This window comes from Triplophysa rosa, linkage group LG14, assembly GCF_024868665.1.
Source record: "Triplophysa rosa linkage group LG14, Trosa_1v2, whole genome shotgun sequence".
Taxonomy (NCBI): Eukaryota; Metazoa; Chordata; class Actinopteri; order Cypriniformes; family Nemacheilidae; genus Triplophysa; species Triplophysa rosa.
Window position 1 is genome coordinate 2,334,554 of NC_079903.1, and position 26,606 is coordinate 2,361,159.

Sequence of the window (26,606 nt, forward strand, 5' to 3'; positions counted from 1 at the left end):
GCATACATACATACGAGTACTGACTACTTACCATACTGCAGTTTTTAGTGAATGGTTAGTTGCATGGAATTATGGTCAATTGTTGCATATAGTTGCTACTGTGTAGTAGGTACATGTAACATGTAAGAAAGACACTGTAAAATAAAGTGTCTCTCTCTGAATACGATAGAGACCTGATCAAATAGTGCAATCATCTGTTAATGTTTTGTCATGTAGTGTTTTGTCAAATGTTTAATGCTCACTCATTTTTTGTTCACATTGGATAAAATGGCATGTGCATGTGCATGTTTTAAATAGGTCACATGACGTGGCAAATTAATTTAAACATATTGATATTAAGTACATTTAAGTACCAGTTCGATAGCTTAATAAAAATGCTTCAAAAGCATCAAGCTTTCATAACAGACATCAACATGAGGACTCATGGTAAAACATTACTTTATCAGTCAAACAAGTACACTGAAACCGTGATAGCAATAATTACATTAATTATTTGTATGTATAATTAGCAATTTGCCCTTTTAATAATAATTTATAATGTGATATTGCATTTTATGTGGAAATGAAATGAACAGTTGATGTGTTTTGTTTCTGCAGGCGCAGCTACAGTATTGACAAATCCCCAAGCTCCAGTAACACGCCATCACCAATGTCTCTGAGGAAAGACATCGGCCGTTCAGAGTCACTGCGAGTCATGTCCAACCACATGCACCGAATATTCAGAGCCTCCGACCTGATCCATGGAGAGGTGCTGGGGAAGGGCTGCTTCGGCCAGGCCATAAAGGTGAGCGCACACATGCTCTCCCACTGTCATTTTACTCTCGCACATGTTTGTGAATGTTCTGCATGCATGAAATAATGTGCAGTAGGCCTATACAGCCATAGCACACAGGCTTATCTTGGCTCACTCGCGAGATCTGTCGTGTATGCACAGGGACCTTGTGCTCCGGCACCTCGACCGATTGGGCCCACAGGTCAACTGGGACAAGAGCGAGCTCTCCCCTGCGCAGAACATCTCTTATCTCGGTATGGGACTGGACTCTGTTACTATGCGAGTCCGCCCAGTCAATGCTGCGCTGTCTTACTCTCGTCAGGCAACACTTGGCGGTCCCACTGAAACTTTTTCAGAGGCTCCTGGGGCATATGGCGTCCTCGACGGTAGTTGTGCCGCTTGGGTTGATGCATATGAGACCGCTTCAGAGTCGGGTTCCTTGGAGAGCGTGGCACACGGAATCATGGAATATCTAGAATATCATTATAAGCTGTAGCATTAGGGCAGTCGTGGCCTAACGGTTAGAGAGTCGGAATCATGACCAGAAGGTTGCCGGTTCGATCCTCAGGGCCAGTGGGTAGCAACTGATGTGTATGGGATGAATTTAATATCAAAATGATTAACAAATGCATGCACAGTCATCCGTGAACGTGATACAAGTTACACTTGTATTTTACTATTCACAAACAAATGCCGTATGATTTGAATCTGTGAAATTTAGATTGTAATAAACATGAGGCGATTTGTACAAATAGAGACAGATTTGTGAATACAATGTTTTATTTTGTGTTCATGTATAATCATTTTGCGCATACCAATGAGAAGTTGTGCATTTGTGTATCCTGCAGCGCGCGTCCATTCATCCTGTTCTGTGCATTCGGATTTTGAGACATTCTTTACGCGGTTTTGCATTGGACAATCCACACACAAACAACTTCAGATCCACGCACAACCGTGCATAAACTACCACCTACCACTAGATGGCAGTCTCAGCGATGCAGAGGTTTGCGGCAGAGGTTGCGCTAGACTTTTTCATTGTCAGTCATTTTGACGAACAGGCTCATAAAAAATCTCTCATAATCTATTTTTACCCGTCACTATGGTCCAAGGTTGATGTTACGTGCTAATTAGCATGTTTGTGACATCATCACTATGTACATGTGTTTACTCTCTGAACTGAATACCCAATAAAGTCGTTCACATATTTAATGTTTCTGTTGTCAGACATAAAACAATAATTACAGACAAATGTTTATAATCATAACAGTAACAATGACAGGTGCTTGTAAACGCTGTTTTGTAATCATTTATTAATTCACTTACAAGTTACTTTAAGATGCTGTTTTGTTATGAATGTGCTGCTTCTGCCGCTCACTGAACGGAAAAGACGCAGAGAAACATTTTCCCCCTAATTAAAGTTAAGGTTTATCCAAAATAACGATAGTCGCTATCTCTCTGAAGGAAAAAAGTCTGTAAACACCACACCACTGTGCGCGCCTGTGTGTATGTGTGAGCACGCGACGCGGGGGTCTGATTAAGTGACAGATGCATGCATTGCAGAATCAGATCCTCAAACAACGTTATCGTTGTGTTATTATGAAAATGTAAAAATATTTTCAGCTCGTTTTGAAACTATCGCGAAACAGATTAGACGGTGAAACGAACTGAAAATATTTTTACACTTTTTATAATAACACAGCGATAACGTTCAAAATGACTGAAAATGAAAAAGTCTAGCGCAACCTAGCTGCCGCAAACCTCTGCATCGCTCCGTGAGGCCGTAGTTTATGCACGGTTGTGTGTGGATCTGAAGTTGTTTGGATTGTCCAATGCAAAACCGCGTAAAGAACGTCTCAAAATCCGAATGCACAGAACAGGATGAATGGACGCGCGCTGCAGGATACACAAATGCACAACTTCTCATTGGTATGCGCAAAATGATTATACATGAACACAAAATAAAACATTGTATTCACAAATCTGTCTCTATTTGTACAAATCGCCTCATGTTTATTACAATCTAAATTTCACAGATTCAAATCATACAGCATTTGTTTGTGAATAGTAAAATACAAGTGTAACTTGTATCACGTTCACGGATGACTGTGCATGCATTTGTTAATCATTTTGATCAAATTCATCCCATAGAGGTGCCCTTCACCTTACCCCTACTTGCCCCCGGGTGCTGCAGTTATAGCTGCCCACTGCTCCGGGTGTACGTGTGTTCACTACTCTCTGGATGGGTTAAATGCAGAGGTCACATTTCGGGTATGGGTCACCATACCTGACAAATAGGTCACTTTCACTTCACTTTCACTAAATGGTTAGTTCGCTGAAAAATGTAAATTATTTCATTATTTACTCACCCTCATGTTGTTCTGAACCTTTAAGACGCGCCTTCGAAACCCAAATTAAGATCCAGCTTCCAGGCCTCCCCATAGACATTGTAGTATTTGTGCAAAAGAAACACAAATAATGGCTTTAATCAACAAACTCTTTCCTGTCAGTCTCCGACGCAAGTTCACGAATGCATTTCAACGCAGGTTGTGCGCCAAACGCTGCATGTGTCTGTAGTGTTTGCGTCTGCTTACTCTGCTTGTAAACACAGTGTAGCGCTTCCGGGTTGTAAATCAGAATGTCGGGGTCTGCCACCACGCATGCGGCGTTCAGTGCACAACCTGGATGCTCATGCATTGAAGTTCTCTGAGACTGACAGGGATGTGAAACTATGTTGATTTAAGTCTTTATTTTTGTTTCTTTTGCACACATAATGTATTTCCGTTGCTTCATAAAATTTCTATTGAACCACCATGATCACATGAACCATTTTTACGATGTCTTTATTACTTTTCTGGACTTTGACACTGACAATTACTACAATGTCTATGGGAGGCTTGGAAGCTGGATGGATGTCATCAAAACGATCCTAATTTTGGTTTCGAAGACGCACGGAGGTCTTGACGGTTTAGAACGACATGAGGGACAAAATATTACATTTTTGGCTCACAGAAACGACTACAGGGGTTAAGCAATATTTTTATCCAGTGTAACTGAATGCCCCTTAAACATGCAATATAACGAGGTCGTGTGACAAACATGCTGCATACTGCTATTGTTGTTGCGTGTTGTTCCTGTACAAAAAAACAGAAGGCAGTAAACAGTGTACAGTATATTGGACAGTATGAAGTACACACATCTGTTGGTCCCACATGTTGATGACATCATGGCTTGTGTCATTATCAGGTGACTCACAGGGAGACAGGGGAGGTGATGGTGATGAAGGAGCTCATTCGCTTTGATGAAGAAACACAAAGGACCTTCCTTAAAGAGGTGTGTATTCAGAGGAATGACTGCCACTATAGCATACACAGGGTTGAAGAGTGACAGATTACATGTAACAGCGTTATGTAATCAGTATGCAAAAAAGTAGTAACTGTAATTTGCTACAGTTACGTAAAAAACATAGTAATCAGATTACAATTACATTTTGTAAAAAAAGGAATACTGTCAAGATTACAGTGCTTTAATTTGAAACTAAATAAATCAGTATTTTGTCATAATACATCTTTTTGAGGGCTGCTTGATTATACAGTAGTTTCTGGTTCTGTTGTCAGTGATGACTCACGTGAGCCACCTGCTGGCACATGCACAAATAACATGTCTCAAACGCAGATTGAATCGCAGCTTTTTTTAATAAGAAAAGGCAAAAACATGGTTGTACAGTGCAAACTAGGCCTTCCAGCTAAAAACACTTTCTTTGTCATGGGTTAAAACTATATGACATTTTCTTAAATATTTTGCATCAAATACCTTTCATTTTGGACCAAATCCTTAATAAATACAAGTTGATTTTTAATATTTCTTCTTAATTTACTCTTTATATACAGTATGAGATGAATCTTGTAGGAATCCAAAAGTAATCAGATTACATTACTTTCATATGTTGGTGCTTGCTTGGATTAAAGGGATAGTTCATCCAAAAATGAAAATTCTGTCATTATTTACTCACGCTCAAGTTGCTCCAAACCTGTAAACATTTATTTGTTCTGTTGAACACAGTGAAAGATAGGTTAGTTCACGTATCGATACCAGCTGCGCGTTCTTGCTCTCTCTCCTTTTTCCGACAGTAAATTGACACACACTGCACGTGAACGCAGTGACAACAGAGCCCCGCCTCCTCTCACAGACTTGACTCGTTTGCGGCAGTTAAATAGTGTTAATGTTAGAAAAGATGGCCAGTGCAGAGTCTCAGTAACACATCTGGCGCTTGGTGCACGCTCATTTACGTTTCCCATGTTTACCATAGCGCTCTATGTATGTGGGCTGATCAATAATTTCATCCGCTTGTCTCATTCGCTCCGATTAAAATGATGGTTGAAATGATGCTGGTGTGCGGGTAAAGTCTCCGCAACAGTTCTCGCGTGTGATACACATTTGCACTTCTATGTTTACCATAGTGCTCTATGTATGTGCGCTGATGAATGATTTCATCCGCTTGTCTCATTCGCTCCAGTTAAACGTCGTTAATGTTAGAGAGATGGCCAGTGCGGAGTCTCCACAACAGTTTTTGCGTTTAAAGTTTGCGTTTCTGTCTCTATGTGCGCTGATCAATGATTATATGTGAATAAAAGCCAAATTAACATTTGTTAATCATATAAATGTACTAACTAGCATTAACAAACAACGAATGAGCAATACATTTGTTCAAGTATTTATTAATCTCTTTTAAATGTTAGTTAAAAAATTCATGACAGAATTTTTGTTTTTGGGTGAACTATTCCTTTAAGTCACTGAATACTTTTTTATGAAGTAATTAGTAACTGTAACCCTTACACAGGGCTGTACATTAACTTTCTTTGCATGTAGCACTGGTGCTAGAGAGGTTTAAAGTTTTGTAGCACAGGCCAAACAGTTGTAGCACAAGTGTAAAACATCTGTTATATTAGAAAAAATATACACATCAAAATATTTATGTGTAGTTTATCACATAAATAGGCAGGTAACTGATAAAGGACGTTAATGTTACAGTTGGGCAAATTAGGGCCATGTAATTTAGTTTTTCCCATGTTTCTTTTTCTGTTTAAATTTCTGTTTAGAGTTCTGAGTTTTCCATTCTTTTACTATAATTATATATTTATCCACATACTGTAGTACACTATTATATTATTTACTATGGTAAACTGCAGTAAAATTCCTCCTTTTGCAGATACAATAATGTTTTTGAACCTTACTATAAGAAGCATTAGTTTAGTAAATAAGAGTAAGTATACTCTAGTGCAGTGGTTCTCAAACTTTTTCGTTGTAAGGCCCCCTTTGTGTTAAGTGCATCGCTTTGCGGCCCCCCATATAAAGACGTATAATCTTAAACTTAGAATTTGAATTAAACCAAAAACATTCAGTTATACAATGCTGGAACCTCAATTCGTTTGGTTGATGGTGTCATTTTTCTGATGTTTCATTGCATAAAATCTATGATAAATTTCTATATTTCATAAAATGCCACAAAATCTGCCCCCAGTTTGAGAACCACTGCTCTAGTGTTTATGTAGTTTATCAGTTTACTACTAGAATAGTACAATTTACTAAACGTTATAATACAGTACAGTGTTTTTAATCTGGATGTTCAAGCTAACCAGACTTTTATTTTGACGGGTCGTCGCAAAGAGAGTGTGGTTGATGATGGCTTTTTTCAAACATTAGGTGCGTTTTACATGGAGCATTGTAATCGGTTTAAAAGTCCAATCCGAATGAAAATGCTCCATATAAACACCTCAATCGGAATAAAAATGCCCAAACCAAGGAACTTAATATAATTAAGCAGGAAGATTAGAAATGTGGATTTATTCAAAACAGTTTGTGGAAAAAAGCTGGCGCAGCCCATACCATCGAACAAATCCGAAACCGGTGGAAGACTTTGAAGACGGTGTACTTCAAAGCTAAAATGCATAACAGCTTCCAAGTTTGTACAAAACAATCGCGACACGCATAATTAGGGGAACGGGATCTCTGACGGTCTCTTCTTCTGGGGCCAAAAATCTTTCTACCAGTCCACACAGGTGTGAATGACCTGCCACTCATGCAAAAGTTTAGCTTCCATTCCAGGTCGCTAATTTCCAGAAATACAACCCGCTCCTACCAGTCTTTACTACGGACCTTCATCCATACGCTTCTGTTTTTCTGAGGAGGGAGGGGTAGTACTGAGATAGTCCGTAGTAATGGACAGCCGCCAAAAAGGTCACCTTCCTGCGCGCGTCTTTTCCTAACACCTTCCAACGCCAGTATGGCTAAAAACTCACGCTGTTGCTTAAGATTTTAGATTTAGATTCAATTTATTGTCATTGCACATGTACGAAGGTACAAGGCAACGAAATGTGACCTCTGCATTTAACCCATCCAGAGAGTAGTGAACACACGTACCCCCGGAGCAGTGGGCAGCTATCACTGCAGCGCCCGGGGAGCAAGTAGGGGTCAGGTGCCTTGCTCAAGGGCACCTCAGTTGTTACCCGCCGGCCCTGGGAATCGAACCGGCAACCTTCTGGTCATGAGTCCGACTCTCTAACCATTAGGCCACAACTGCCCCTACGCGAACGCAGTCCCCCACTACCAGAAATTATGCAGTCGAGATTCCCACATTTGGGGAATTCGCAGAAGTCCCTTTTAATTAAAAGCAAGACTGTAACGTTACATAAAAATAGCGCGCATAAGAAAACATGAAACTCCATATTGACAGGAATAAAAGGCACATGCTAATGTGCGCAAAATCATTCCGATTAAAAGTGCCCGCACATGTAAACACCATACCAGATTAGATGGCATTGAGTTTATGTGTTCATGTCCTAATACAGTGAGATGCAGACAAATGCATGAGCGTCACACGTGTGTAGTAATACGTTAAACTGTGCAGCTCATTCACATTCACGCAAAACAAGCAGATGACATATTTAAAAAGCCGGATCACGCCTCCGCTATTCCTAACTTGTTTCCACATCGTGGAAATCACAGGGCTCTAAATATGGACTCAGTCCAGCATGAAAACAAGTTTTGAATGCAAAAACATTTAAAATGGCGGTGCACCATTGATTTGCACCACACAAACAAGCATCGCGACAAACACACTTCACACAAACAAGCAGCTCGGTCTAAAACACGTGCAAAACTATATCACATGCGTGCTACACTGGCAAATTTATTCTTCGCACAGATACATTTTTATATACAGGTATATACATAAAGAAGAGTGGGCCAAAATTCCTCCACAGCGATGTGAAAGACTCATCGCGAGCTATCGCAAACGCTTGATTGCAGTTGTTGCTGCCAAGGGTGGCACAACTAGTTATTAGGTTTAGGGGGCAATTACTTTTTCACATAGGGTCAGAAATGTTTGGATTGTTTTTTCCCTTAATAAATAAAACCATCATTTAAAAACTGCATTTTGTATTTACTCTGGTTTTTTTTGAGTAATATAAAAATGTGTTTGATGATCTGAATCATTTAAGCATGACAAATATGCAAAAAACAAAAAATCCGGAAGGGGGAAAGTACTTTTTCACAGCACTGTATATGTCGCACTGTACAGCCAGGGCCGGATTATCCAATGGGCATTATGGGCACAGGCCCAGGGGCCCATGCGCGCTTGGGGCCCAGGCAAGAGAAAACATTTTCACATAACAGCGCCATATTCATTCTGCCGTGCGCTTCTCTCTCCCGCGCACACGGAGGTGCACACACAAAACAGTGTTTCTAAATTAGGAAGTCTGTCTTTTGATTTAATCGGATTTTGTTTAGAAGAAGCACATAGCGACAAATCTAGCGACTTCTTGGATAAACCTTAGCTTTCATTCAGTGAGAAAATATCGCCAGTGCTGCCCCGCGAGCGCAAGGTCTCCCTTTCCCGGCAGGAAGAAGCAGCACCATACGACAGGTAACTCATCAATAAAATGAGTACAAAACAGCGTTTCCAACAACCTGTCACTAGCCGGGTTTCCATCCAAAGTTGCCAATTTAGCTTATGCGCAAAATTGGAATATCGCATAAAACATTTGCGAATAAGCACCGTTTCCATCCAACTAGTCAACTAGTCACTTCCTAATAAACTGGCACTAAATATCAGTAAGAAAAGTAAGAAGCCACTGAATATAATAGTTTTCATATATAATAATACTTGCGCAAACAGACGATTAGAAAACACAATAAATGCGCTGCTTTTGTGGATGTCTGCTGTTCGGGAAACACAGTCGTGACAGTTCTAAGAGGCAATTACAGAATACTTTGACGACTTTGCTCAGGCGTTTAAGAATGACCATCACAACATTTCTGATGCTGTGTAACAAGATCAGTACTCTGGTTAGTCAGGTTACGCCGTCTCATAGTGCAGTTACGTGACTTTTTGGAGGAATTTATTCGGCAAATGCGTTTCCATCTCCTATTATTCGCATTAACAATTTTTCGCAAAGATGAAAAACCACCTCAAGCGATCTTAAAAACTTTTTTGCGAATTAAGGGTTTTTAATTCGAAATTTGGCGTTTCCATCACTCGTGTCTGATGCGAAACTTCAAAATACGAATAAAACCAGAGTGATGGAAACCCGCTTACTGTTATCGACTGTTTGGATATATAAATATGAACAAAGTTCGTCGGTAAATATGCACATGGTTACCATGAGGCTGTGTGAAAGAACAAATAATCGAAATCACCGCTTTTTATTCTAAGTTGTTAGATGATGTCGCGTCATGAACTGACAACAGAAACTGAAAATGTCAATGAGAACGATTTTATTGTTGTAAATATAATGAGTTGATATACCCTCGTGGCTGTCTTAAATCTTAAAAGATTAGAGGTTTTTTTACATTTGGTGGTGTTTCCTTGCCAATTGTGAATTATTTTATATTGATATAATGTTGATCAGTAACTGCCTTTATCTAATAATGAAGGCTAAATATTGGTAATCCACAGTGCTTTTACATACATCGCAAAATGTTTTTAAAAAAAAGATGTCATAATATATATGCTAAATAATACTTATAATACTTGTTAATGTCGTTTACTGTAACACATTACACGCTTACATAACGTGAGTCGAGAGGTGCTTGTTACACAAATAAAGTTTAACAAATGGACAAATTACTCTTGTAGTATAATCATTGACAAAGACTGCCCTGCCCGTTTAGTCTTTGAAAAAATGAAGATGGAAATATTTTAGAATTGCATTTAAGAATATTTTTAAAAACTTTCTGTAATTTATCTGAAGAAAGTTCTTATATTTTCTCTTAAGAACAGTTTTGTGAATCTGGCATGTTTGTGTTGAATTATGGAAGAATCTGATAGAACTGAATTAAAAGGTTGAGGTGGTAGTGTGTGCTTGAATATGCCAGTGAGTTACAGTATGCAGGGAAAGGTCTTAATATTGTTGTTGCTGGTCCAGGAAAGCCTTGTTGCAATCTTGTTGTAAATCCTGTATGATGGGGGATGTGTACAGGTGTTGATATTGTCCTTCAGGTTGTGATCATAGTTTGTAACTTGTCAATGTAATCCTGTAATCCTGAAACATAGAGGTGTTTCATACACATAGTACCCTAGGCTAATTTAAAACTTTATTGTGCGCATGTGTGTGTATGGGGGGGTCCATAACACACTTGTGCCCAGGGGCCTCTGAGTTCTTAATCCGGGCCTGTGTACAGCCCTGCCCTTCCAGTACCATAATTAATCTGCAGAAGGTCGTCTCCTCAAATCATCATTTAGCCAGCTGATGCACCAGGGTAAATGAGGGGTTATACTATGAAGACACTGCAGGTTTGGCAGATGATAGTTTAATTTCTACAACAGCACTTGTTTGTCTTTCATCAGTTTATAATGCATTATAAAGCAGCTCTTGTGTTGCACTGATGTTGCACTCTGCTGGAAATGTAAGAGTTTTTCCGGAAGTGCTTCTTGGAAATGGAAATGTTAATAAGATAAAACAAACAAGATGAAGAAAATGTACTGTGCATTAGGATTAAATGGTCTTTAAAAATGGAGATGTATTGTACTTATGAGCAGATGAGTTTACAGATTTGAAGATTTTTTTAATATTATTAATATCAGCTTGTGTTATTTGTTAATGTATAATACTGTGTATAATTGTCTTAACTGAAGACTTGTGTGTTTGTGCTGTGTTATGTGCGCAGGTGAAAGTAATGAGATGTTTGGATCATCCTAATGTCCTGAAGTTCATCGGTGTCCTCTACAAAGACAAACGGCTCAACTTTATTGCCGAATACATCAAAGGAGGAACGCTGAGAGAAATAATCAAGAAAATGGTGTGTGTTTGTGTAGCGAACCTGACAAATGTTGCATTTAATGCATTCCTGTTAATATGCGCTGTTCTGTGATTGAACAGGATAGCAGTTATCCGTGGAAACAGAGAGTCAGTTTTGCCAAGGACATCGCCTCTGGCATGGTGAGTGAACTCTATAACCAGGGTGTGATTTTCCGGGGGATGTGGGGATTTCCCCACTCTGGTCTTTTTATCTGTGCTTCTGCTGAAATAATTGTCTCCCGTCTACATGCGTCACAACTGTCATGATTACAATGAAACAATGGAAGTATCCATTAAAGCATGGGTCTTAAACCGGGGGTCCGCGTTGGAACTGCAAGGGTCCGCTAATTACTGTTTACTCACAGGCAACTTTTTGTTAAAAATGTAAAGCATGGGTACAGAAATATTACAACCAATGTTCTCTTTAAGTTGCGTACGTGTGCCGCGACCGTGCGGACTCATTGAAGCTCCCGCAGATTGCAATTTTAACTTGCGTGCGGACAAGCACATCCATTCAGGCAGCAGAAGCGATAGAAGAAACGTTACATCTGTATCATAAAAACCGGTAGGGCCTAAATCAAATAGAAGTACCCATGTCTTTCTTTAAAGACTGTGGGTTTAGAATCAGTGCAGTCTATCTCTCCCTTCTGATAAATTCAGATTACGCATGAAAGGAGTTGCGTGCAAATAAAGTGCATTCTCATATATTTCTGAACTTCTGTTCAAATTTGTTAAAGCTGTAAAGCGCTAATTTGACAGGCAAATGACACCACACCGCTTCTGCATTTTAAACTCTGACATGAACTATGAAAAACTATCGTACGTGTTTAAAATCAATGAAACGCGCACCGTGTGTCAAGAATCTCAGGGGAGAGAAGAACCCAGATGCAGGCAGGCAGTGAAGGGGTTAACAAGCAAGATTTCAATTTAAACACAAAGGGAGAGAAACAAAACACCCACGAGGGGGTAAACGACAAGGTGACAAAATAATAATACAAACACCAGGACCAAGGCTAACTAAACACTAAACTAGACAATACTTAGACAAAGACTAAACTAAACACTTACTAAGATGGGGAAAACAGGAACACAGCAAACAGGGAGCACATGGAACGTAAGGCTGACATCAAACACGGGTAGGCACGACAAACGTACAATGACCGAGCACAGGACAATGAAACAAGAGGGCATATATAGGCAAGACAAACTAGGGATAATGACAAAGGGCAGGTGGGAAACATTAGACAAGGCAGGGAAGCAATACATGAAACGAGAGGGGCGGGGCCAATGACGAGACACGAGAAAACACATGAGATGTACAAACGTAAACAACTCATGGCTTTCTCACATAAAACCTAAGGCTTTGTCATGGCTCTGCCACAGGACCAAGAAAACATGACTAATAGAGGCAGAGCCATGACACCGTGTAGTACTGATGGTGCACGTCAAAAAAGTTGCCCCAAAAATAATGCGGACTCGTTGCATGTTGCACTCCTTAGTCTGATATGATGCTCTGCAGAAAAAAACTCGTGAATTTTCCTGTAACCGCCGTGACAATGCTGATCCACGAGAAAGACCACGGAGCTCAGAATTATAAAATAGCGGTGTGTTCTGCAACACACAGAGAAGCGAGAGAAAAAAAGAATTAAACTTAATAAAACAGCCTGCTTTTACAACAGAATGCATAACATCTGCACTGATTTCTTACGCATCCAGAGACAACCTCTACCGCCACTAGAATAGTCTTTGTACCATTAACCAGGGTCAGTCATTACATTGAAGCCTTAATAAGAAAAAGGTTCAGGATAAGTAAATGTTTAACTGTCCATCTCACAGTAAAATGAAAATATATGATGCTGCAAATCCCTTAAAATAATCAAACAATCTATATTAATAATAAAAAGAATGCACAGAAAAGTATGTATGTGTAACCCACAGTCGCTTTCGGATGATACCGTGTTATCTACAAAAGCAAGGCTACTGACAAACTACGCCACCCCAATTTAACAGGAAGGGGAACCTGAATGATTTATGCACACAGGTAGTCCAAATCAATGAACCAAGAGTCACAGAGCACCAAACAGAGTCATTTAAATCTTCATGATTTATTATAAATAAATTAGAAAAGATCGATGATCTAAAACACAAAAGACACAACAGTAGTCCATTAGAGGTTCAATCAACAGTCAACATTTATCAGGGTCCACAAGTAAAATAAATACATCAAATAGCCACAGTACAGAAGGACTAATATAAACACGACAAGACCAAACCAACTCAAATGTGCTCAAAGAAATATACAACCCAAATGTGAAAACCACCTAAGCAAAGAAAACTTCTGTATGTGGGAAAAGAAATGTAAAACAATTACTACCCTGGATAATCCATGCAATGTGACTATGCATTGATTAGTAATGGTCTACCTCACAGGACTAAAATAAAAAAAAAGAACTTTAACAAACAAAACAATAGAAATAACGTGGGGAAAAGAAAACAGTGGCTCTCGGATACGACAGTCTATCCAGAGCCTGCAAATAAAACAACATTAAATATACAATACATTAAACTTTTCTCTTTAAAATAACCATGCATCCAATACAAACTATTTCTATATAACCATTAGAAATTAATATACAATGCTTACACCTCTTGAAAGTCTGATTGAATGAACTGTAAGAGCAGGCCACCTCATAGAAAGGAGAAACGCTGTAAACGGCCACACGACGAGCCGCCTCGTGAAAGGGAGAGACCTTGTGTTGCTGGGCTATCAAAACCAACCACCTCACTAAAGAGGAAAAGTATTAACAAGCATGATAAATATAAAACCAAAATAATCACCTAAAATGTTGCCCAATCCTTTTATACTCAACACAATTAAGTCACTGATACATGACTTCCTTTCTCCCAGTTACACAATCATTCCCCAAATATCAGATAAATACATACATATATATATGTATATATATATATATATATATATATATATATATACACACACACCGTACCTTGAATAATGAAATTAATACCACTAGACTGGTAGAAGCCACCTCTTTCGTACAGGAGACGAGCATCGCACACGGCGTCTCCTAGAAACCCCGAATTGCATTTAAGAGATAATTTTATAAACTACTTTAAAAGTATGCATATCCAACTGCGGTCAGGCCAGCCTCCACTTTGAAAATGACTGTCAAGCCAGCCCTCACGGTGGTTTTCTGTGCGCGCATGTATGACAGATTGCGGTAGGAGCAAAGGACAAATTTCAGGAGGACAAATTTCAAAATAAAAGTGGTTTCACACGCTATCATTTGCTAGTGTTTTCCCGGTTGCAAGTGATGTTGCTAGTGCAATGAGAGACTATGTTAAAGGGTTGCTATGCAGTTTCTATGATGTTCTGGGTGATTTCTAGGCCGTTGATGAGATATTTTGGTGGTTGTAAGAGTGTTGCTATGTAGTTTCTATGATGTTCTGGGTGATTTCTAGGCCATTGATAAGGTATTTTGGTGGTTGTAAGAGTGTTGCTATGCAGTTTGTGTGGCGTTCTCTGTATGGTTGCTAGGTCATTGCTAAGGCATTCTGGTGGTTGGTTTTGGCCTAGTGGGGAAGTTGTGGCCTGGTGGTTAGAGAGTCAGACTCGTAACCAAAAAGTCATGGCTGTCCTCTGCTCCGGGTGTGTGTGTTCACGACTCACATGATAGGTTGAATGCAGAGGTCACATTTCGGTTATGGCTGACCATGAAATAACTAAAAATAACTGACAAATAGATAACTTTTAATACACAATATCAGGACTGTCTGATGTAATGTTCTAAATACCTCCCCAAATGTCCCAAATAAGCGTTTTTTTTTTCTATATGTTCAGATAGCTGATAAAAGGAAACTACCTGTTTTGTGAAAATGATTTCACCTCATATTCATAGTACACCATCTCAGATTGTCCATCATACAATATCAGGACAGTCTGATGTGGTGTTTTTAAGTAAAAGTCCCCTGAATATCCTATATACACTGTTTTTTCCTATATGTTCAGATAGGTGTTAAAAGGAAACTACCTGTTTTGTGAAAGTGATTTCACCTCATATTCATAGTACACCATCTCAGATTGTCCATCATACAATATCAGGACAGTCTGATGTGGTGTTTTTAAGTAAAAGTCCCCTGAATATCCTATATACACTGTTTTTTCCTATATGTTCAGATAGGTGTTAAAAGGAAACTACCTATTTTGTGAAAGTGATTTCACCTCATATTCATAGTACACCATCTCAGATTGTCCATCATACAATATCAGGACTGTCTGATGTGGTGTTTTTAAGTAAAAGTCCCCTGAATATCCTATATACACTGTTTTTTTTCTATATGTTCAGATAGCTGTTAAAAGGAAACTACCTGTTTTGTGAAAGTGATTTCACCTCAGAATCATAGTACACCATCTCATATTGTCCATCATACAATATCAGGACAGTCTGGTGTGGTGTTTTTAAATAAAAGTCCCTCAAATGTCCAATTTATGCTGTTTTTTTCTATACGTTCAGATAGGTGTTAAAAGGAAACTACCTGTTTTGTGAAAGTGATTTCACCTCATATTCATAGTACACCACGTCAGATTGTCCATCATAGAATATCAGGACAGTCTGATGTGGTGTTTTTAAATAAAATTCCCCTGAATATCCTAAATACAGTGTTTTTTTTATATGTTCAGATAGCTGATAAAAGGAAACTACCTGTTTTGTGAAAATGATTTCACGTCATATTCATAGTACACCATCTCATATTGTCCAGGACTTTTATTTAAAAACACCACATCAGACTGTCCTGATATTGTATGATGGACAATATGAGATGGTATACTATGATTCTGAGGTGAAATTACTTTCACAAAACAGGTAGTTTCCTTTTAACACCTATCTGAACATATAGAAAAAAACAGTGTATATAGGATATTCAGGGGAATTTTAATTAAAAACACCACATCAGACTGTCCTGATATTGTATGATGGACAATCTGACGTGGTGTACTATGAATATGAGGTGAAATCACTTTCACAAAACAGGTAGTTTCCTTTTAACACCTATGTGAACATATAGAAAAAAACAGCATAAATTGGACATTTGAGGGACTTTTATTTAAAAACACCACATCAGACTGTCCTGATATTGTATGATGGACAATATGAGATGGTGTACTATGATTCTGAGGTGAAATCATTTTCACAAAACAAGTAGTTTCCTTTTATCAGCTATCTGAACATATAGAAAAAAAACAGCTTCTATGGGACATTTGGGGGGGTATTTAAAACATCACATCAGACAGTCCTGATATTGTGTATTAAGAGTTATCTATTTGTCAGTTATTTTTAGTTATTTCATGGTCAGCCATAACCGAAATGTGACCTCTGCATTCAACCTATCATGTGAGTTATGAACACACACACCCGGAGCAGAGGACAGCCATGACTTTTTGGTTACGAGTCTGACTCTCTAACCACCAGGCCACAACTTCCCCACTAGGCCAAAACCAACCACAAGAATGCCTTAGCAACGACCTAGCAACCACACAGAGAACGCCACACAAACTGCATAGCAACACTCTTACAACCACCAAAATACCTTATCAATGGCCTAGAAATAATCACCCAGAACATCATAGAAACTACATAGCAATACTCTTACAACCACCAAAATACCTCATCAACGGCCTAGAAATCACCCAGAACATCATAGAAACTGCATAGCAACCCTTTAACATAGTCTCTCATTGCACTAGCAACATCACTTGCAACCGGAAAAACACTAGCAAATGATAGTGTGCGAAACCGCTTTTAATTTGAAATTTGTCCTCCCGCGCTCCTACCGCAATCTGTCATATATGCGCGCACAGAAAACCACCGTGAGGGCTGGCTTGACAGTCATTTTCAAAGTCGAGGCTGGCCTGACCGCAGTCGAATACAACACTTACGTTCTTAAACAGAAGTCACCTACAGCTCTTCCAATCGGCAATCCAGGGGAGAACAACTGACGCGTGCGCTCGCAGAGATGAGAACAAATGATTATGAAGGCATTATAATGCCATAAAGAAACGAGCGCAATGCTGATGCTGGCATATGGCAAGCCGATGGTGTCAGAATTACGCCATAGATTAAACGCGTTTATATCCGAACGCCGTTTTTGACGGCGTTTTAAACAGTATTTGCGCCGCAAAATACGGCGTCGCGATTCCAAACGCCGTAAAAAACGCGCGAAAAGTCGTTCATAACGCCGTATTTAACGGCATTCTAAGGCGCTTGAAAAGCACCGCCTTTTGCGCCGCTGTCTTGCCATATGACGGCGTAAAAAACGCCGTTTTGGTTGCACAGAGCGCACGTTATTTACGGCGTTTTGTGTGTCGTATAATGAGCCCCTCCCGCTGATTTCCGCAGCCAGTAAATTCGAACTGTTCTCACCCAGTCACTGATGAACTGAGCCAGACCAGAGCAATTTACCACTGATCATTTTACAGGATTTTATTATCTGCGCAGTGTTAACTTTGCTAATATTAAACAAACCATTGCTTGCTTTCCGAAGACGCGACTTCTTCTCTTTGGAAATGTATAGTTACACAACGTGGTCAGCAATTGTATAAAGGCCAACCGATCCCATTTAATGTATCCTGCGTATTACATATAGCGCGTATGGCCTACGTGAAAAGCAAAAAAGCAATCGGTTGAAATACTGTATTAGCTAATTTCCAACACCACAAATCACTCCTGGTATAAGCGAGGTCAGCCAGAGTAAAAAGTAAACTGCATTCCCTTTAAGCAAAGGCTAACTACTGTGAGTGGTGGTCTGCTGGTTAGCGAGATTGACTCGCAATCTATGACAGCATCAAACGTCGGTTTGAGACCCGCTTGATCCATTAGTCAATTTTTACGTAGTTGGTCTTGTTCTGTTTATCTGTATCGCTTGGTCATTTTTAGATTTATATTTCAGTACTTAATGCGTGGTCAGTATGAAAAGAAAGTCTGGAATGAGAGATCTTTTTATAAACCGTATCTGCACTTGATTTTTGCTGCTGAACTCACACATCAGTGGACTTTCGTGCTATAAACAGGACAAACGAACAGTAATAGATTTTACATTTACGCATTTAGCAGGCACTTTTATCCAAAGCGACTTACAGGGGCCTTTTAGTCTATGCATGTCTCTTATCAGTAGCCCATGTGATTTTCGTTTCCATATTACAAAAATTGATTGACTATATATTAGGGCTGTCAATCGATTAAAATATTTAATCGCGATTAATTGCATGATTGTAATGAGTTAACTCGTGATTAATCGCAACTTAATCGCACATTTTTATCCATTATAAATGTACCTTAAATGAATACTTTTCAAGTTTTTAATACTCTAATCAACATGGGCATGGACAAATATTGATGCTTTATGCAAATGTATATTGTTTATTATTAGTGAAACCATACTCAACATAGAGCATGGAGACTAGACATGTTTCAAAGGTCATAGATGTTTTTCAAAGAACTTGTACATGTCTATTAAACACATGAAAAAAAAAACTGGAAAAACACAGGTTCCCATTACTTCTTTCTCTGCACTGAACTATTTACTTACACAAGCATGTTTACATTTTCGCAACTGTGATAGCTCGGTGGAGGCTGTGTGCAATGCAAGGCATATGCTCGAACGGAAGCTGCCTGGCCGCGGCAATCATGTTGCGTGCACTATCGGTGGTCAGTGGGCTAATTTTGAATTCAATATTCCACTGTCTGGCTACCTGCAGAAAGTGCTCAGCGCAAACGTCAGCATAGTGCCTCTCGTCTGTCTTCATGACGGTCAAAGCGTGCGACCGTAGTTTCCAGTGTGTGTCAAAATAATGAGCCGTGACCCCCAGGTAGCTATGGTTACTGAGGGAAGTCCAGTAATCACTGGTGAGCGCAACCGTGTTTGTCTGTCTTATCGCCTCCTCGACTTTCGCTTTCTCCTCTTCGTAAGAGTCGTGAATCTTGCTTGTAACAGTGGCTCTCGAAGGTAGTTCGTATGTGTAATCGTTAGATGCGATGCGAATAATTTCAAGTAGACCCTCATCCTCCACTACATTAACTGGCCTACATGCTGTAGCCACCCATTAAGCTATCGATGTGGTGAGTCTGTTGCTTGTGAAGTTGTCCATCCGTCTCTGCTGAAAACAATCTAGTGTGGTCTGCCGCGAGGAAGAGAGCTCTCTGCATCAGTTGTATGCTTCGCTTCAAGTGATATTTTAAACTCGACGTGCTGCGGTGATAGCTTAATTCACATCGACAATAAATGCAGATCACTTTAGTCTTGTCGACAGAACCATCAGACATCGTTTTATATATGAATTTTACGTTCAGAAGACCTATTTATTTCTCCATTTCTGTTTGCTGCTGCATCGTTTACTTTCTCAAACTACGGGCAAGGCCAAGGTTCAAACAGAAAATGCGCGCTGCGTTAATCGCACGTTAATAAAATTAGTGCCGTTAAAAGGAATTTGCGTTAACGTGTTATTAACGTGTTAATTTTGACAGCCCTACTATATATATATATATACAGTGAGGGAAATAAGTATTTGATCCCCTGCTGATTTTGTAAGTTTGCCTACTTACAAACAAATGAAGGGTCTATGATTTTTATGGTGGGATTATTTTAACTGATAGACACAGAATATAAAAAAAAATCAGGGGAAAAAAATGTTATATAAAGGTTATAAATTGATTTGCATTTCAGTCAGTGAAATAAGTATTTGATCCCCTACCAACTAGCAAGAATTCTGGCTCCACAGATTGGTTATGTGCCTATATGGACCACAGATTAGTCCTGTCACTTTAAGAAAGTACTCCTAAATCAGCTTGTTATGTATATAAAAGATGCCTGCCAACAGAATCTGTATCTTCCAGTTCAACCTCTCCAACACCATGGTCCAGACCAAATAGGTTTTAAAGGATGTCAGCGACAAGATTGGAGACCTGCACAAACCTTGAATAGGCTACAGACAGAAGCTTGGTGAGAAGGAGACAACTGTTGGTGTGATTATTTGGAAATAGAAGATATACAAAATAACTATCAAATGCCCTTGTTCTGGAGCTCCCTGCAATATTTCCCCAATGGGGTAAAGATGATCATGAGAAATGTTAAAGATCAGCCCAGAACTACACGGAAGAAGCCTGTTAATGATTTCAAGACAGTTGGGAACACAGTTAGCAAGCAAAACATTGGTAACACATTGGTAACACGCTATGCCACAGTAGACTGAAATCCTGAAGCACCCGCAAGGTCCTCCTGCCCAAGAAGGCCCGCCTGGCTCGTCTTAAGTTTGACAATGAACATAAAAATGATTCAGAAAAGGCTTTGGCGAAAGTGCTGGCACTGCTGTGAGACCAAAATGGACTCCTGTGTTTGGAGGGAGAGAAATGCTGACTATGAGCCCAAGAACATCATGTCTACAGAGAAGCACAGTGTTGGAAACATTCTGCTTTAGGGCTTTTTCTCTGCTACAGGTATACAGGATGACTTCACCGCATTGAGGGGCTGAGGGACGGGCCCATGTACCGTAAAATCTTGGACGAGAACCTCCTCCCCTTAACTAGGTCACTGAAGATGGGTCATGGATGAGCCTTTAACATGACAAAGACGCAAAACATATTGCCAAGACAACCAAATAGTGGCTTAAGGAGAAGCACATTAAATGTCCTAGCCAGTCTCTAGACCCTAGTCCTATAGAACCTCTGTGAAGGAGGCTAAAACTCCAATTTGCTGAGCGACAGCCAAGAAACCTTAAAGATTGACAGAGGAGTGGACTAAATGTATCCGGACACATGTGCAAACCTGGTGACCAACTATCAGAAATGTCTGACCTCTGTGCTTGCCAACAAGGGTTTCTCCACAAAGTACAAAGTTATGTTTTGCTTGGGGATCAAATACTTATTTCACTGACTGAAATGCAAATCAATTTATAACCTTTATATAACATTTTTTTCCCCTGATTTTTTTAAATATTCTGTGTCTATCAGTTAAAATAAACCCACCATAAAAATTATAGACCCTTCATTTGTTTGTAAGTAGGCAAACTTACAAAATCAGCAGGGGATCAAATACTTATTTCCCTCACTGTATATATATGTTGCGCAATGATTGTAATGTAACAAGCATGAATTTATTAACTAAAATATAACACAGCCCAAGTCAATGCCAAATGCCTTGCCATTTACCTCCGTGAAGATACTGACGCTATCGTGCGTGGAACTGCAAAGAAACTTACAATGAAATGGAAAAAAATATTATTCAGCACATAGAGATTAAGTGCGGGATTCAGGCCCGGCAACCCACTCATGCAGCCTAGCCTGGCGAGAACATGGCAAAATGAGTAGGGATGCGGGCATGCTACTTACAAGCTACAGGAAAAAACAATTTTAAAAAGTTGGTTTGCACAAAGATGGTGGTTATAAGCCTACTGATCCCATTGCTCCGAATAGTAGGCCTAATTAAACGAAATTACATACACAGTAAAAAAATCCTGTTAAAACAGATAAAGTACTGGCAGAAAATTACCAGTACATTTTCCTTTATTTTACAGACATTTCCGTTAATGCTAAAATGTAATTTAATTCAGTGCAAAGTGTAAAATACAAGTGAAATAAAATAATATATTATGTTATTAGATTAAGGTTTGGTAAATTCCGTTAACATAGCTTAATTAGAACGACCTTGCTTGCTCTACAAACACCATGTGCTGTTTTACCTTAAGTGTTTTTGTGTTTGTTTGTTTTTTATAGATTTTCTTCTGTAAAGCTGCTTTTGAACAATGCAAATTGCGAAAAGCGTTATATAAATAAATTAGAATTTTTTTTATGCATGCAGGAAGAAAAAAGCAAAATGGTTCAGAATTACGCAATGCGTTTACATCCAAACGCCATAAAAACTGTGCGAAAAGCTGTCCATAACGCCGTATTAAACGGCGTTTTAAGGTGCCCCGAAAAGCGGCGCCTTTTGCGCCGCTGTCTGGCCATATGACGGCGTAAAAACGCCGTTTTGGTTGCACAGAGCGCGCGTCTTTTACAGCGTTTTGTCTGTTGTATAATGAGCCCCTCCCGCTGATTTCCACAGCCAATAAGTTTGAACTGCTCTCACCCAATCACTGATGAGGTGAGCCAGGATCTAATTCACCATGGCCTTGGTACTAAATCCTTGTAGTGGCCATTGATATTACTATGTTTTGATTAGTGGAATAAAGATTTTTTTGAAAATCCTTTTTTCAAGTGAATTTTATGTAAAAAATTACTGCATCCAATTCCAGCAAATTTGGCACACACCAACTCAAAACCCCCTATCTATAGGTAAAGTCTATGTTTTTTATTTATGTTTATTTTATTCATTTGATTGACATCGAGAGTTAAGGCCTTAAGACCTGGACGGATCAAATATTTCCCCCGGCATGTCACCAAGCATTCACTTGAGACATAATTATGTTTGCGAGACACATACATTCTGATGTGCGCACTTTGGATGTTTCAGTCAGAGTAAGATCATTACCCTTTGCATAACCCTTAACATCAATCAAGTCCCGCACTTTATTACAGTATGTTAATTCCTTTAACGCAATAGTCAGTCTCGCTCTGCTTGATATGCATCTTTTGCAGTAATAATGAATGCACTTTATTTAGCCTACAATAAAGCTGTGTGTTAACATGTATATGCTTTTTAATTATGTTTTTTAAAAGTCTATTCTTTTTTTAAATGCGTCATGCAGAATCGTTCTCATCAGCAGGTGCATCATAAACATCGCCTACACTAAAAAAATCCGTAAAAACAAGGCACAATATACTATATTAATCTGATCATCCAAGTCAAGGGTATTGACAAACAATGTGTCTAAAAATAATAACTAAAAAATTCTGATCTTTCATGTCTTTATTGAACACAGTCATTCAACATTCAAAATGGCAGTGGAAAAGTAAGTGAACCCTTAGAATTAATAACTTGTTGACCCCCCCTTAGCAGCAATAACCTCAACCAGGCGCTTCCTGTAGCTGTGGATCAGACCTGCACATCGTTGAGGAGGAATTTTAGCCCATTCTTCCTGGCAGAACTGCTTTAGCTCGGTCATATTCTTTGGACGTCTCATGTGTATGGCCCTCTTCAAGTCAATCCATAGCATCTCTATTGGGTTGAGGTCTGGGCTCTGACTTGGCCACTCCAAAAGGTGGATATTGTTTTTCTGAAGCCATTCTGTTGTGGACTTGCTCCGGAGTTTTGGGTCGTTGTCCTGTTGCATCACCCACCTTCTACACAGTTTCAGCTGACGTACAGACATTCTCACATTATCCTGAAGAATTGTCTGATATACTTGGGAATTCATCTTCCCCTCAATGATTCCAAGCTGGCCAGGCCCTGATGCAGCAAAGCAGGCTCAAATCATGATGTTTCCTCCACCATACTTTACAGTTGGGATGATGTTTTCATGATGATATGCCGTGCCCTTTCTACGCCAGATGTAGTGCTGTGTGTTCTTTCCAAATAGTTCAAGCTTAGCTTCATCGGTCCACAAAACATTTGGCCAATACCGCTGTGGAGTGTCAATGTGCTCTTTTGCAAACTTCAGGCGTGCAGCAATGTTCTTTTTAGTAAGCAATGGCTTCCTTCGTGGTGTCCTGCCGTGGATACCCTGCTTGTTCAGTGGTTTACGTATTGTAGACTCATGAACAGAGATGTTAGCAAGTTCCAACGATGCCTTCAAATCTTTGGCTGTCATTCGGGGTTGTTTCTTTACCTCATTGATGAGTCTTCGTTGTGCTCTTGGTGTCATTTTGACTGGGCGCCCACTTCTTGGTATAGTAGCAACAGTCCCAAAGTGTCTCCATTTGTAGATTGTTTGCCAAACTGTAGACTGGTGAATTTCTAAAGTCTTTGAAATAACTTTGTAACCCTTGCATGCCTTATGTAAATCAACCATTCTTGATCGTAGATCCTCTGCAAGCTCTTTTTGGCGAGGCAAGGCTCACATAAGCGTGTTCTTGTGCAAAGCAAACTCCAAAAGTTTGAGGGGTTTTTATCAGTCCAAGTAGCTGTAGTCCACACCTCCAAACGTATTATCTTAAGGAGACTCCAGGTGTGCTAAAACCTGACTCCTATTAGCTTTTTTGAGGTCATTAACTCAAGGGTTCACATACTTTTTCCACAAGCACTACGAGGTTTTTTGGTTGTTCTCAATAAAGACATGAAAGATCAAAAAAATGTTGTGTTATTATTTTAGACACATTATGTTTGTCAATACCCTTGACTTAGATGAAGATCAGATCACATTTTATGACAATTTTTTTCAGAAAACCATGAAATTCCAAATGGTTCACATACTTTTTCTTGCCACTGTACATACACTGTAAAAAAATCCCGTTCGGATATAAACGCGTTTAATCTATGGCGTAATTCTGATACCATCGGCTTGCCATACACAGAAGATGTCATGCGCGCGAGGGCTTGTATTGCGCGCACTATGGATGCCATGTGTAGAGACAAGGGGGCAACACATGCGCGCGCGAAGGTTTCAAAACGAGCTCGCGGGATCCCGTTTCCTCGCGTGTATATCCGTTGTCCTCTCGCGGAAGTTATTTGCCGTGTGCTGCAAGCATCAGCATCGCGCTCGTTTCTTCATGGCATTATAATGCCTTCATAGGAGGGTGTGAAAGTATGCCAGTTAAGGCATGAGCAGATGCAAATGTTGATCATATCCTGTCTATACGACATTATTCAATTTCTAAGTGGTTGAACGAATTGATTACGTTGAAGTATTTGACAAAAAAAGACAGCATTTAATAAGGTAATTACAAAAATTGCTCTCATTAAGATAATAAATCCCCCTGGAAATAATTTCCAAGGGGCAAATTTTGCCTCTTAATAAAAAAGTTAATTCCTGACCCTGGTTAGAGGTTGATATTCATAGCACACAGTGATGATGTGACCTGCTTCATCTAACAGGCGTACCTGCACTCCATGAACATCATCCATCGAGATCTCAACTCGCACAACTGTCTGGTCGGAGAGGTCAGTCACAGCCCCATCACACACCTTCTGTTGACTTGTGCTTTATGCAGTACGGTTTAATGCTTGTATTTATGCAGTATAGTAGAGGACAAGAAACTGTTTGTAGAGAAGAATTTGCTTTATCTGTGTTGTTGCTTAGAGATCATGAGCAGGAGACAGAGATTTAAGAAGAAGAATAAGCCTTCTGTATATCAGTATAAATGAAAGCTGAAGATAGGAGAGATGAACATCTGCTGACGTTGTCTGGTGTTTTGTGCTCTTAAAGAACAACAGTGTGGTGGTGGCAGACTTCGGTCTGGCCCGGCTCATGGTGGAAGAGAAAAGCCAGGACAAACTGACGTCCGGACAGGTGCCCAGTGTAAAGAAGGCGGACCGGAGGAAGAGATACACTGTGGTGGGAAACCCGTACTGGATGGCTCCTGAAATGATCCACGGTGAGATAGTGACGCTTTTTATTGAATTTATTATACATTTAGTGTTAATTGTGTCGTAATTTACAATAAATTGTGTCGTAATTCACTATAAAACGTATTTATAGTGGTCAATTTGTTTATACAAAACAGTCAACTGCTTAACTGCTTGTTTCTTATTCTAAAAATGCTGCTAAAATATTGGACTTGTTCTGATTGGAGAGTTGACTAAATATCTAGATTTCTGTATTTTTGTGTATAAACTGCATTCTTTGTTTCTTTAAATGATTAGATCTAGACACAAGAAATGAACTTTACATCAGTTTTATTGCATCTATAAAAGAAAAAAAGCGTGTTAATGAGTTTTCTGTGATGAATGTTTTCCATAGGAAAGAGCTATGATGAGAGGGTCGACATCTTTTCCTTCGGCATCATACTGTGTGAGGTGAGTGCTTCCGGATGGAATAATCACAGACTGCCAGGCAGTAAACGTTCAGAATAGCTGCTGAACTTCCAGGGAGTGTGTTTAATTGGAGTCACTGACAGTAGTGGTTAGTACAGAGAGAAGCTGTTGGTGTCTATGTGGTCTGACCATGTTGTATGGATTAGTAAAGCCCAGCGTTATACATGTTGTTACATTCATTTGTCGAGGGCACAGGTCATACTTCCGCTGTTTTCAAAGCTTTCCTGGTCCGACTGTCTGTTGTTTCTCAGATTATAGGGCGAGTAAATGCTGACCCTGACTATTTGCCCCGGGCGATGGATTTTGGGCTGAACGTGAAGGGTTTTCTGGATGACTTTTGCCCTGCCGACTGCCCGACCTCTTTCTTCCCCATGGCGGCTCTGTGCTGTGACCTGGACGCTGAGAAAAGGTTCGGGTCAAACACTTCCAATCCTTCAAGAGAAAACTCACTTCTTGTAATGTCTTGTTAGAAACTTCAGTAAAAAAATCACAAAAGATGGTAGTTATTATTTGTTATATTTAATATAATAATAGATTGTGACAAAGCCAACATTCTTGTATTGTATTTGATAGTTATGCCACGGTCACACTGACTCCTAGAATGCAACATTTCAACA

General features: G+C 39.5%; 1 protein-coding gene across 7 annotated transcripts in view; it reads left to right on the forward strand.

The window, feature by feature from the left end:
• Positions 1–26,606, forward strand: part of limk1a (LIM domain kinase 1a) — a 98,491-nt gene that overhangs the window by 68,070 nt on the left and 3,815 nt on the right. For all 7 annotated transcript variants that reach the window (XM_057350360.1, XM_057350366.1, XM_057350365.1 and 4 more), the window contains 8 exons: positions 598–784; positions 4,016–4,102; positions 10,937–11,068; positions 11,149–11,208; positions 25,051–25,116; positions 25,382–25,550; positions 25,916–25,971; positions 26,241–26,398. In XM_057350360.1, coding sequence (XP_057206343.1) covers positions 598–784; positions 4,016–4,102; positions 10,937–11,068; positions 11,149–11,208; positions 25,051–25,116; positions 25,382–25,550; positions 25,916–25,971; positions 26,241–26,398 — 915 coding nt within the window. The remainder of the gene's footprint in view (positions 1–597; positions 785–4,015; positions 4,103–10,936; positions 11,069–11,148; positions 11,209–25,050; positions 25,117–25,381; positions 25,551–25,915; positions 25,972–26,240; positions 26,399–26,606) is intronic.